Consider the following 11,564-nt stretch of genomic DNA (forward strand, 5'->3'; position numbering starts at 1 on the left):
GCTATTTTTTACACACTTAAAAATGTTTTAGTTTCAAACTTTTTCGAAAGATAACTAGAAAGACTTGAAAAAATATTTTTTACTTTTTGAATGTATGTCTGACCTTAATCTAACTTTATGTAAGCTTAGTGAATATGAGAGCATTGGGATATTGGTAGAAAAACTGTTCTGTGAAAATATACGTATAGGACATATAAGGTGATGTTCATTTCAATTGGCCGTCAAGGTTCGCTAGTTCAGATTCTAAATATTAATAGTCCACTTGTCAGAATAATCTGGATAAGAATTCGTTTTTAAGAGCACCCTATATTAGTTAGAAGCTATTAATATTTTATTGACGGCAATTGCTATTTGCGAATTGCTTTACTTTTGATTTAAGCATATGTTCCTTACTAAAATTGTAAAATTGTGATTTTTATGAATTAAGATACATAATTTTCATTTTACACAACACAACTTATAATATATAAAAATTAAAATTATATATGCATATTATATTAACACTTTATTAATCATCCATAATCATCGATAATCGCGATTTTTTAATGAGACAAAATTATTCTTTGTCTCTCCTACATATTAACTTTTAATTCACAAAATTATGTTCGCTATTAACGACATTAAATTGAGTCCATTAAATTGTCCATTTGCTAGAAATAAATTGAGAATTAGTGACGTTTAAATTTGCATTGTCTAAATGCTGCATGATTACGAGTAATTCTAAGGACAGCCCCTTAAAATTGCAGCTACGTGTCGGGCATAGCAATGTTGGGATTGCCGGCCGAAATGTACGTTTACGGTACGCAATTATGGTGTGTTGTGATCGCGGATAGTTTTGTATCCATTACAATGGCGATCGTGTACCTGCCGGTTTTCTACGGACTCCGAATTACGTCTTCTTATGAGGTACGTAAATAATTTTATACGGAAATAAATAACAATAAATAAAGGGCGAAGTAAGAGTCAGCGCATTTCTTTAAAAAGTCATATAATTAAAGGCATAAATTAAAAGTACAGAAAAGATAAAAAAAGAAAGAAAAGATGTATACTAAGAAATAATAACGGTGAAAAAAATAAACATATAACATACATTACAAGTTTCGGCTACCGGATTGAGCCTTCTTCAGACGTTAAAACATAATGGAAACAGAATTAAAAAATAATTATCACAAATGTTCACAGATTAAGAATACACGCAGTTCGGTAGAGTCTCAATGTAGAACTTGACTTATTCGTACGTTACTATTCGTATACTTATTCGTATGTTATATCTTTATTTTTTTCACCGTTATTATTTCTTAGTATACATCTTTTCTTTCTTTTTTTATCTTTTCTTATACTTTTAATTTATGCCTTTAATTATATGACTTTTTAAAGAAATGCGCTGACTCTTACTTCGCCCTTCATTTATTGTTATTTATTTTATTTACGAAGAATCCTTATATTTTTGTTATTTACGGAAAGAATGATTTTGCTGAAGTAAAGCAATTAAAAAATAAAGTAATTAAAAATTTAGCTACATACCAATCTGAAAAATAATTTTTTAAAATCATTATATAGAACGTTCAAGCATAATGTACAAAAAGTTTTAACATTCTAACAAGTTTAAAAGTCTTACATAAATTATTTTGACATAATACTTTAGCAAAATCATTTTTTCTATATATAACAAGGAACCTTAACAAATAGCAATTCTTTTTTTGCAGTATTTAGAGTTAAGATTCAATCGAGTGGTCAGACTTATGGGATCTTTTATCTTCATCATCAAAATGGTAAGTTTGTTTTATATACGTATAATTCTGTTACACATATACGTATAAATAAATTTAAATTAATAATTTAAAGTAAGTTTGTGCCCAGAATTGATTTCCTTGTTTGAACATAAATGTTCTTGCCAATCTCTTCTTAAAATTGGTATATACATATGTATGTATATATCTAAATCTTCTTATTAACAATATTCGGCATGCAATATATATCTTTACATATCGAGAATTCCTCGAAGTGTTGAACTCGATACGCGTCGATCTTGCAAACAATTTAATACGCTGAATAATTTTGCGCTTGCAGCTGCTTTACATACCGCTGGTGATATACGTGCCGGCGCTAGCCTTCAATCAGGCGACCGGAATAGATCTCTATACGATCGCGTTACTAGTCTGTGCCGTGTGTATCTTCTACACGACTTTGGTAAGAACATAATTCGTAGATCTGAGAGTTGATTTCATGCAGAGATGTTTATTTTATTTATTTTGTAAGAAAAGAGGCAATCGATAGAGAAATTATCCTCAATCCTCAACGCTCTCTCTAAATGTGAGATAAAAATATACTTACATTAGTCTATATAATAAGCGTTAAAGAAATAGAATAGTATTATATATTATTACTTATAATTAAAATTTGAGATAATCAGTAATAATAAAATATGTGATTTTGCACTTCAGGGTGGCTTGAAGGCGGTCGTCTGGACGGACACTATTCAGACGGTGATGATGTTCGGTGCCGTCATCACCGTTGTTATACTTGGCACCGCCAGAGCCGGTGGTGTAGCGGAGGTGTGGAAAAGGAATATCGACTCCGGGAGGATTGAGTTCTTCAAGTACTAGCAGCAATTTCTTCATACATTTTTATTATAATTAATTTAATTTATCGTTAAGTTATCGTATACCTTATAGATAATTGTTTCTATTATAATCACGCAATGCTTATTTCATATTTTTATGCTCAATCTTTAATCAGCATGAATCTGGATCCTACGGTAAGGCACACTTTCTGGGGCGTGGTGGTTGGCAATTATTTGAATTGGCTGGCCACATGCTCGGTGAACCAAGCAATGGTGCAGCGATGCCTAGCGATGCCAAACTTGAAGAAATCCAATGTGTGAGTCCGAGAAATGCATCATGACGCACGGCGGCGCATGTCACTCATTTAATCTCCTTTTATATCTAGGGCGATTATGATAATGGCCGTAGGCATAATCAGCATTGTCTCGTTATGTTGCTATACGGGAATCGTCATTTACGCGGCTTTTTATGACTGCGACCCGGTTACGACAAAGGTAAAATGATCTTGATGTAAAGTAACCCGAGTCGAAATTTTGATCCTACTTTGAACCTTTTAGGATTGAAGTTTTAGGACATATGTAGATTCTAGAGATTTATATACAATTAGGACGTATATAGACTCTATAGATTTATAATAATTTCCAATCTAATGAATTGAGCTCCTATATTGAGCCTGTAAATGAAATTTCCTATTTTTAGGTTCAAAAGAAGTTTTCTAAATAGAAACTGTAGATTAAGTAGATTAAATATTAAAAGAGATACTATTTGATTGTTTAAGAATCAAAATAGATTTACATAAGGTTTAATTGAGGTTGAAAGAGATTGAAAGTGGGACTAAAATTTCGACTCTCTCTCTCCCTCCCTCTCGGGAATTTACATGATCAACGTGGATGATTTTATGCAAAATCTTAGATTAAACGCTTCGACGAATACTAATGAAAATTGTATTTTAGCAAATACGAAAGCCTGATCAGCTGTTACCATATTTTGTGATGGAATTATCAGAGGCAATACCAGGTTTACCGGGATTATTTGTTTCTGGTGTATTCAGCGCGGCATTGAGGTACTATAGAATTTAGATGCTCTGATTTTTTAGATTAAAATGTATTTAAAAATGGGTTTTTCAATTAAAATATACAGGATCAATATATCTCTCATTTTCTTTGTGGATGTAAATTCTTTGCTAAATTTTAAATTATTTAATATAATACCGAGATGAAAGAGGATCTCACTTCGTATAATGCTCTACTCTATATACCGCTCTTCCGTTCATCTTTCCTTTTTGGCTATGTAAAACACTCGTTGACCTTTAGCACAATGTCGACGGGATTAAATTCCATGTCTGGCGTAATCTATGAAGACATGATCAAGCCGTGTCTCCGTAAGCCAATCTCTAACGTTGGCGCGAGTCGTATAATGAAAGCTATAGTTGTAATAACAGGAGCCATTTGCGTGGGTCTCGTATTCATGGTGGAAAAACTGAGTGGTTTGATTCAGGTAAGAAATAATCGTAATCGTACACGAACGTTCGGTAACGAAATACCGGATCATTTGCGTAAATGAATTCTCGATTAATCTATGCGACAATAAAAAGCGTGCTGATCTTTTCAGGCTGGTAAAAGCTTATCAGGAATAACCGCCGGGCCCTTACTTGGAATGTTCACGTTGGGCATGCTGTTCCCAATGGCCAACTCTATGGTAAGAGGATTATTGCAGAGAAATCAACAGAAGTACATTGTACAATTTTAGGTTTATTTCATTAATAGGACATCAACGTTCTATATGCGTATTCTACCACTTATATTTAAACAAAATATCCATATTGTTTCCTAATACTTTATTTCGAAGATATGTTTATTTATATAAATTTAAATCTTAATGTAATATCAGGATAATCGCAGAATTTTCGATGATTAATTTCAATGACAGATTTACAATATAAGTGAATCGTAGAATTTATCATTAAAATCAAACCTATCTTAAGAAATCCTGCAATTTGCTATGGGATCATGCGAACTCAATCTTCTTACTCGAACAGGGAGCACTCGTCGGTGCAGTGGTTAGTCTGAACTTAGTCGCTTGGATCTCGTTCGGCACGCAAGCAGCGATCTCTAACGGATCCATTTATTTCGCGGTAAAACCGGTATCGGTAGATGGATGCACCGAATCGTTGAGGAGCACCGCTGGAAACCTCACGACAATCGTTGAGACCGCTGTCAGGTACATTTATTAAATTGTTCTCGTATATAAAAACCGCGTAATGACACTTCCCATATACCATATCGTATTTAAAACATCTTAATTTTTTTCTTCAGGGAACAGCCTTTCTTCTTGTACAGAATGTCTTATCTCTGGTACACGTGGGTGGGTTTTCTAATTACAATTCTAGTGGGCCTGCTGGTCTCGTGGTTTACTGGCCCATCTAAGTACAGTCGTGCGGATAAGAGATTATTTACACCCATTATACACGGTTTTCTACGTTCGAGAGATCCTCAAAAAGTGCGTATAATTTCACGATCCTCAATCGGAAGAAATCTTATCGCTAATATATAATGTTATTTTCCTTTTTTCCTTTCTTTTTATAGAATGAGGCTGAGCTCAAAATGACAAACGATGTGAACGATATAACGATGCAAACTTCTTCAAAATGTTAGCCATTATTCCTATTTTCATTCAAATGCAGTTGAGCTAGGCAAAATGTATACAATTGTACATGTCAAATTTGTATTCATGTATTCGACTTAGTCCCAATATCTCATAAAATTATATTATAACTACGATTCGTAATCATTTGACGACATAGATGATGCCATTGTATTACGCGTAATGGTTTAAACATAGTGTATCACCATCAATCAATCACAATATATAGCGGGACTAACTACAATTTCGTTATGCGTGCATAAATTAATCCTACGTAAATCATTATCTCTCAGGCAGTGATTCAAAAATGCCGATTCTGTTTTATACGCTATGTATTGTATATATCGCTTATTTAACGAAATTTAATTAGGCCAATGTAATGTACAAAGAGAAAAATGTTAATCTAATATTTGCATGTTTACTTGCATATTGAAGAATAATTTTTGCGCAATCAAATACTGACTTATGGTATAAAATTTTTAGGCAATGGATAACGCATCTATGTTGTAAAATCTACCAAAATATCCGGCGCCTAAGCGTAAATATAATAATTAATATAAATTAAGTTGATTTACCTTCATAGATAATCACACTTGCATATTTTATACATAATTATATATTATACATACATATATATTATGTATCTAGCATTAAAACCTCCATAATATCTTGTTCGTACAAAACATTTTTAATTTATATAAAAAGGTTACTAACCGGTAGCTTTCAAGTTTGAGTGAATGAAATCAAACCGATTATAATTGGTAGATTTCGCCGCAAGCATCTATACATATTTACAATGATCATAATGTACTTGATTTACCAATCTGACGATATACTTATTACTAGTTTTCACAGCACAATTCATATTTATATGTAACAATACAGATGACCGTCTAGTATGATGTACCATTTCGTAAAAATGGATATAGAACGGATAGAAGCGTTTTAAAGTCCTTATATGATATTTTCGTATACCAAATATCATATGATCGTCAAAAAAGAGGATACTTACTTTAAGATGTAAGCGGCGACATACCAATCGTCCTGGGATCTTGTTGACCCGGCTGAGTCGGTGGACCTGGCTGTTGCGGACCGGCCTCGAGATTCTTAAGAAGTAAATTCAACCAATGCTTAGTTGAGGCATCTTCTTGCAAACATGTCGCAAATGTGTTATCTCTCAACTGATCCGGTAAGCACTGCCTTAGAGCTAACAGTGCCCTGCAAAATTAATTGTCGTTAAAATTTTTCGGGATTTCTAAGAATGTATCGTGTACATATTCTGATACTCACCTTGGATTATCAGAGAGTCTCAAATAACACCGTACTACATGTTTAAGCAATCTTGCGGAAGGATCTTTGGCTAAGGATAAAACCATTTTTCCTAATATCATGGCAACATGACTGAATCTGTCATAAGTCTGACAGATATAGGAGAGGCCACTGTCATCTAACAGTATCTTCTGCAATATAAATGTCGCCACAGTCTTACTTAATTCCGAGCCGCTTTCCATAATCCGTAAACAGAGTGGAATAATCTCGGTAGTGAGAAGAAAGGTGATCACTTCTTGCTCATCGGTTTTAACCAGTGCACCAATCACACCAAGACTTGTCAAGCGAAGATATTCAAATGGGCGAGTCTTGCTAACGGTATGCAGAAACGGATACAAGAACAATGGAACATGTGCCTGAAATCAAACATATGTGATATTTTATAAATATATACTTTTAGTTGTATATATAGTACAACTCTGTTTATCCTTGTCCTGGAAAAAGACAGTTCCAATAATCAAATGATTCTGATAATAGAGTTTTAACTAATTCTTCTTTCTGTCAGTACTTATTTCCTATAATAGGAATTGAGCATGAACTTGTTTATACAAGTGGAATGCAGATAAACGGAGTTTTACTGTACATACATTTATGAAATAAAATTCTCCTCTATGTTCATAAAACAGACATAGCCAGTATAATAATTGTTATATTTTAAATATTACCAATATTTATATCAATTTTTTAGTTAGCAGAAGAGAATTTTATCGCTATTTAAAGCTGTAAATCATAGAATAACCCTACCTGTAAAAATGCAGATCTCGTTTCTGGATGGCTGGCTACGCATTGCAACAGCGCTAAGGCATTACAAACCCGATTACTCTGATAAGCGGTGAGAGTCGCAGGGTTGATTGCCGGATAAATGTTAATGATCTCCTGAAGGAGAGAGGCTGTAGTGCCAAATGAGTGCCATAACATGGGTGCCAGATCAGGCACTACCTCACGCTTCTTGCTCAACTCCAGAAGAGCATTCTCCCTTGTCTCTGGATTCGATAACTCGATTATCCATGTGTACACCTTCTCACGGTCGACAGTGGATTGCAGGGCAGCTGGACTTTGCTGAGTGCTCATGTCGTACCCTGGCTGTTGTTTCGATTCGTAGCACGGAGCACTGACGTATCGCGATCTACACAACCGTTCATAATTATAAGTGAGTTTTTTAATTTGTCAATCGATCAATTATGCAGTATGCGCAAATGGAGCAGAGTTGCATTTGCGCATAATGTAATTAGAAATTTAAAAAAAACTTGCCTTATATCCACGATCAATCTCCTTTACGTTCACTTATTACGTACCCAAGCTTGGGATCCTAACCTCTCCTTCTACGTAGATCGAGACACATTCGCACGTAGAGTTCGATAATATGCACGATTTTTCGTAACGTCTTCGCGTGCTTCTTGTATAGGATTAGCCAATCCTCAATGCATCGCGATGCTCACCAAGCCTGATGAAATTCAGTCTAATCTCGTCAAATCCAGAGTCGGCAACAGCATACCGGAAGCAACACGTTTTCTATATTTCTCCCAACTCGTCCGCACTGGCACAGTGCGACATCTGAACATAACCTCTTTTCGCGGGTAACGATCTAACGACTGACGTGGGGGACATGGGTTCGCTATTGCTTGTGTACCTACAGTAATATAATATACTTTAAAAGTCGCAATACATTGGTATATGTATGTACATGAAGCTACTTAAGACCGTGGTCCGATTCATGCTGGCAACGCTCATGAGCATCTTTGTTTAACACTTGACAAACAACAAGGATAAAATGATTTTTAAGCATTGTGAGCGCTTAAATCGAACTGCGGCCCAGCTGTCCTATTCTGTAAAGCCTATTTTACAATGGCTTTTTGTTTCTTGTTACTTGCTTTTTACTATTTTTTACAACTTGTCTTCTTGCTTCTTATCCGGTTTTTTGTTTTATGTCGCCCGAGATAAAAATTAACAAACTTTGAAAGAAACAAGAAATACGTAACTAGAAATATTTGACGAGAAAAAGGTTGCAAAGGAGAAAAAAGTAAAAGGTAAAAAGCAAGAACAGGAAACAAAGAGCGCATTGTAGAACATCAGCTTATCAGAAATCATATATTGTGGAATACACAGTTTCTAATAGGTTGAAATTCTTATTCTCTGTTCTCTGTTCCCTGTTACTTTTATTGTGCGGAGCCCCTAACTTTTACGCTCGTTTCCACCAACGCAGATTAACTTTAATCTCGGTTCAACTTACTCTTTGTCTTTTTTTAATTCTGAATATTAATCTACATTGGTTAATCTACATTGGTGGAAATGGAGTAACGACAGTGTCGATATCGTTACAGTGTCATTGCACAGATATTTTGACTGTGTTCTAAAATTTGCCAGTACTGAAAATCTATAGTGCACGTAACGTACTGGCAGTAAATTTTGAAACACAGTCTTTATATGGTGAAACATTGCGCAACACATAGTGATATCGACGTTGTCGTTAAAAGTTACAGAATAGGGCCCCAGGAGATATTATATATTGCAAGCATTCGAACAATGAAAGACTCAATGTCAAAATGTCACGTTATTCGGTAGAATAAATATTAAGTATTTTATCGATAAAAGTCATATTAGTGAGGTGTTTCACCTCACTTTGGCAGCTTCATGTCTATCAATCTGTAGCGTTCATTATTCTGACTGCAGCAGCTCATTGGAGTTTGGAGTGCGTTTCATTTCAAGTATAATACATATAGGATGCATTCCATTTAGTGATACAATCGACAAAATATCGTTCCATCTTTTTTTGTTACTCATGGAATGCAAAAAAAGATGGAACGATATTTGTGTCAACTTGTGTCACTAAATGGAAGGCATTTATGATGTATCATTTTATTGTTGTTGTTCACCGAATAAAAAGGATAAAATGATACATCATGCAACATATCATGCGTGAAACGTATCCATGTTATCACTTACAGCATTTAAAAATAATTGTTTTAATTTCTTAACATTTAAGTCGGGAACTCTCTCTTCGCTCTCTTTTTAAATAAAATTAAACAGAGAATTTCATCAATCACGAATCAACCAAATCTCGATTAATACTATATCCACTAATCTCAATAATCGAAATTTGGTAAAACGTATAATTGTTATCTGCGACATATTTATTAACGGAAAGTATACATTGTGTGCATCGATTGTTCAGCAAAATAATTTAATCGACATTTGATAAGTTAGATATGGAATTATTCTATACAAAACATAACAAAGGATTATATTGTTATTAATTTAAAAAGAGATAATCAGTTATACTTATGATTAATCAGTTATATTTATTGTAACTATAATGTTAATTAATTTAATGTGCATTGATATCAAAATAAATCGTTATTGATTAAAAAGTAACTTTTAATAATTATTTTGGAGCACATGAAATGCTTTGATGTACATAAAATGCAAGCGTGAAGGTCACTTTGAATTTTACTTTTCAAGATTTTAAATTAATTATTCAGATGTCGCTCATTCTGCAAACATAGAACTCTATTTCTCTTTGTAACTATAATATTTATATTTTTTTCAATTTGGTTTCAGCACAGTATGCAAAAGAATAAACTTTGTTATTATTCGTTACATTTACCTTGTTATTAATTAATTATTGCATATTTAATTAACTTTCTCGTTTATATATGTTACTCAAAGCTAATATAACGCAGTACTAACTTTCCTATATTCATAAAACAAGTTAATCTTAATCGTTTATATTATCTGCAGTAGCAAAAAATAGTTTTTAATTATAAGGTTGATTTAAAAAATAAGAGACGGAATATATGTTTTTTTAAAAGTAAATAAAAAGATAGAGGGAAAAATTTTTTTACATTTACAAAAATTGCAGTAATAGAACTATTAAATGCATATATATTTATACTTAACTGTAATGCAACCTAACTATATGTGCAATTTTTTAATTAAAATTAATATTATAGTTTGTTCCTTTAATTATTAATATAGGAAGAAAAATTTAAACTTCTATTATGTACATTTATGTTATAAAAAAGAATTTCTAAAACGTAATAACTGCTTGCTCATTAAATTTGATACATCATTTAAATTATTCTGTAAAAAATTAGATTAGATTGAATAATAACGAAAACATGTGTGAGAAAGATGTAATTGCTCTGTTCGTAATGAAAACTAATTATAAAATGGACACATCAGGCTTTTTGTAACAATAAAAAGTTATTAATAAGTTAGTTATTTTCAGAAAACTTCTACTAACGTTTTCATTATACTGAAAATCTTTATACGTGTATAATTGACAATTCCAGTTAAACGTAAAAAAAGAAAAGTATTATAAAAAGGCCATTTGTTTTGCTGTACTCGGGAAAATATATATATATAGTAGACATCATTTTAAAAAATTTTTGAGGCGAGGAATTCAACAATGCTAGTTAAAATTATGTATAATGACGAACACAAAAAATAAAATTTTTTTAATCGGGGAAGTACGTGATGTCAGTCATTCTCAAACGAGTCGCTAATTGTAAGTACATAGGTCTGTTTTCTGTAACTGAACTAGTACACTTTTGGAATTTGAAGTGAGACAGGTATATGTTTGATATTTGTTGAAAGTGAGACAGAGAGTGCTAGTGCAGTCTAGTGGAGGAATAGAAAACAGACCACATGTATCGATGATGTAATGTACTACACGTGGATATTAAAAATATGAAATATTTTATAAAAGTGCTGTATTTAATAGCAAAAATATCAACGGAAAGTTTCCGTATACTTGTATAAGTTCACGTCGGTTTTCTCCTAGTGACTTATATAGCTGATTTGAACATGTTTGTACAAGCGCACGAAACTTTTAGTTGTCTGATATTTTTGCTATTAATCTTTAAGTTGGTGGCTCATGTTTTAGTTTTCTTTAAAATTATCCTGGAAGATGAAAATAAAAAGTATTGCTCAGATGTCCAGAAGTCTGAAAGTTCATTATTTTTATATTCTCCTATCTCATAAAGATATAACTAAATGTAAATTTATAATTATAATTATAATATAATA

The 11,564-nt window shown here is 32.8% G+C and overlaps 2 protein-coding genes across 2 annotated transcripts in view; one reads left to right on the forward strand and one right to left on the reverse strand.

Moving 5' to 3' along the window:
* The window catches only part of LOC108750988 (sodium-coupled monocarboxylate transporter 1-like), a 6,987-nt gene extending 1,659 nt beyond the window's left edge, over positions 1-5,328 (forward strand). The window contains exons 2-13 of the mRNA XM_018490900.1: positions 747-906; positions 1,707-1,772; positions 2,071-2,190; positions 2,445-2,599; positions 2,740-2,880; positions 2,950-3,058; positions 3,518-3,627; positions 3,878-4,061; positions 4,176-4,262; positions 4,603-4,784; positions 4,880-5,063; positions 5,150-5,328. Coding sequence (XP_018346402.1) covers positions 747-906; positions 1,707-1,772; positions 2,071-2,190; positions 2,445-2,599; positions 2,740-2,880; positions 2,950-3,058; positions 3,518-3,627; positions 3,878-4,061; positions 4,176-4,262; positions 4,603-4,784; positions 4,880-5,063; positions 5,150-5,218 — 1,567 coding nt within the window. The 3' untranslated portion in view covers positions 5,219-5,328. The remainder of the gene's footprint in view (positions 1-746; positions 907-1,706; positions 1,773-2,070; positions 2,191-2,444; positions 2,600-2,739; positions 2,881-2,949; positions 3,059-3,517; positions 3,628-3,877; positions 4,062-4,175; positions 4,263-4,602; positions 4,785-4,879; positions 5,064-5,149) is intronic.
* A 541-nt stretch (positions 5,329-5,869) lies between these two features.
* On the reverse strand, positions 5,870-8,051 carry LOC108750996 (cell differentiation protein RCD1 homolog). Its single transcript, XM_018490913.1, has 4 exons — positions 7,788-8,051; positions 7,281-7,662; positions 6,498-6,892; positions 5,870-6,425 (listed from the first exon to the last, which is right to left on the reverse strand). The coding sequence occupies exons 2-4, from the start codon at positions 7,605-7,607 to the stop codon at positions 6,221-6,223; spliced, it is 927 nt and encodes a 308-aa protein (XP_018346415.1). The 5' UTR covers positions 7,608-7,662; positions 7,788-8,051; the 3' UTR covers positions 5,870-6,220.
* Positions 8,052-11,564: the final 3,513 nt, after the last annotated feature.

The sequence above is a fragment of the Trachymyrmex septentrionalis genome, unplaced genomic scaffold (genome assembly GCF_001594115.1).
Source record: "Trachymyrmex septentrionalis isolate Tsep2-gDNA-1 unplaced genomic scaffold, Tsep1.0 scaffold11, whole genome shotgun sequence".
Taxonomy (NCBI): domain Eukaryota; kingdom Metazoa; phylum Arthropoda; class Insecta; order Hymenoptera; family Formicidae; genus Trachymyrmex; species Trachymyrmex septentrionalis.

Bases quoted from the DNA above. Each gene is read 5' to 3' on its own strand.
- LOC108750996 (XM_018490913.1), bottom strand. From the start codon at position 7,607: ATGAGCACTCAGCAAAGTCCAGCTGCCCTGCAATCCACTGTCGACCGT. The intron at 6,893-7,280 runs GTAGGGTTATTC...GTTTGATTTCAG, and splicing joins CGAGATCTGCATTTTTACAG to GCACATGTTCCATTGTTCTT. The intron at 6,426-6,497 runs GTGAGTATCAGA...TTAATTTTGCAG, and splicing joins AGACTCTCTGATAATCCAAG to GGCACTGTTAGCTCTAAGGC.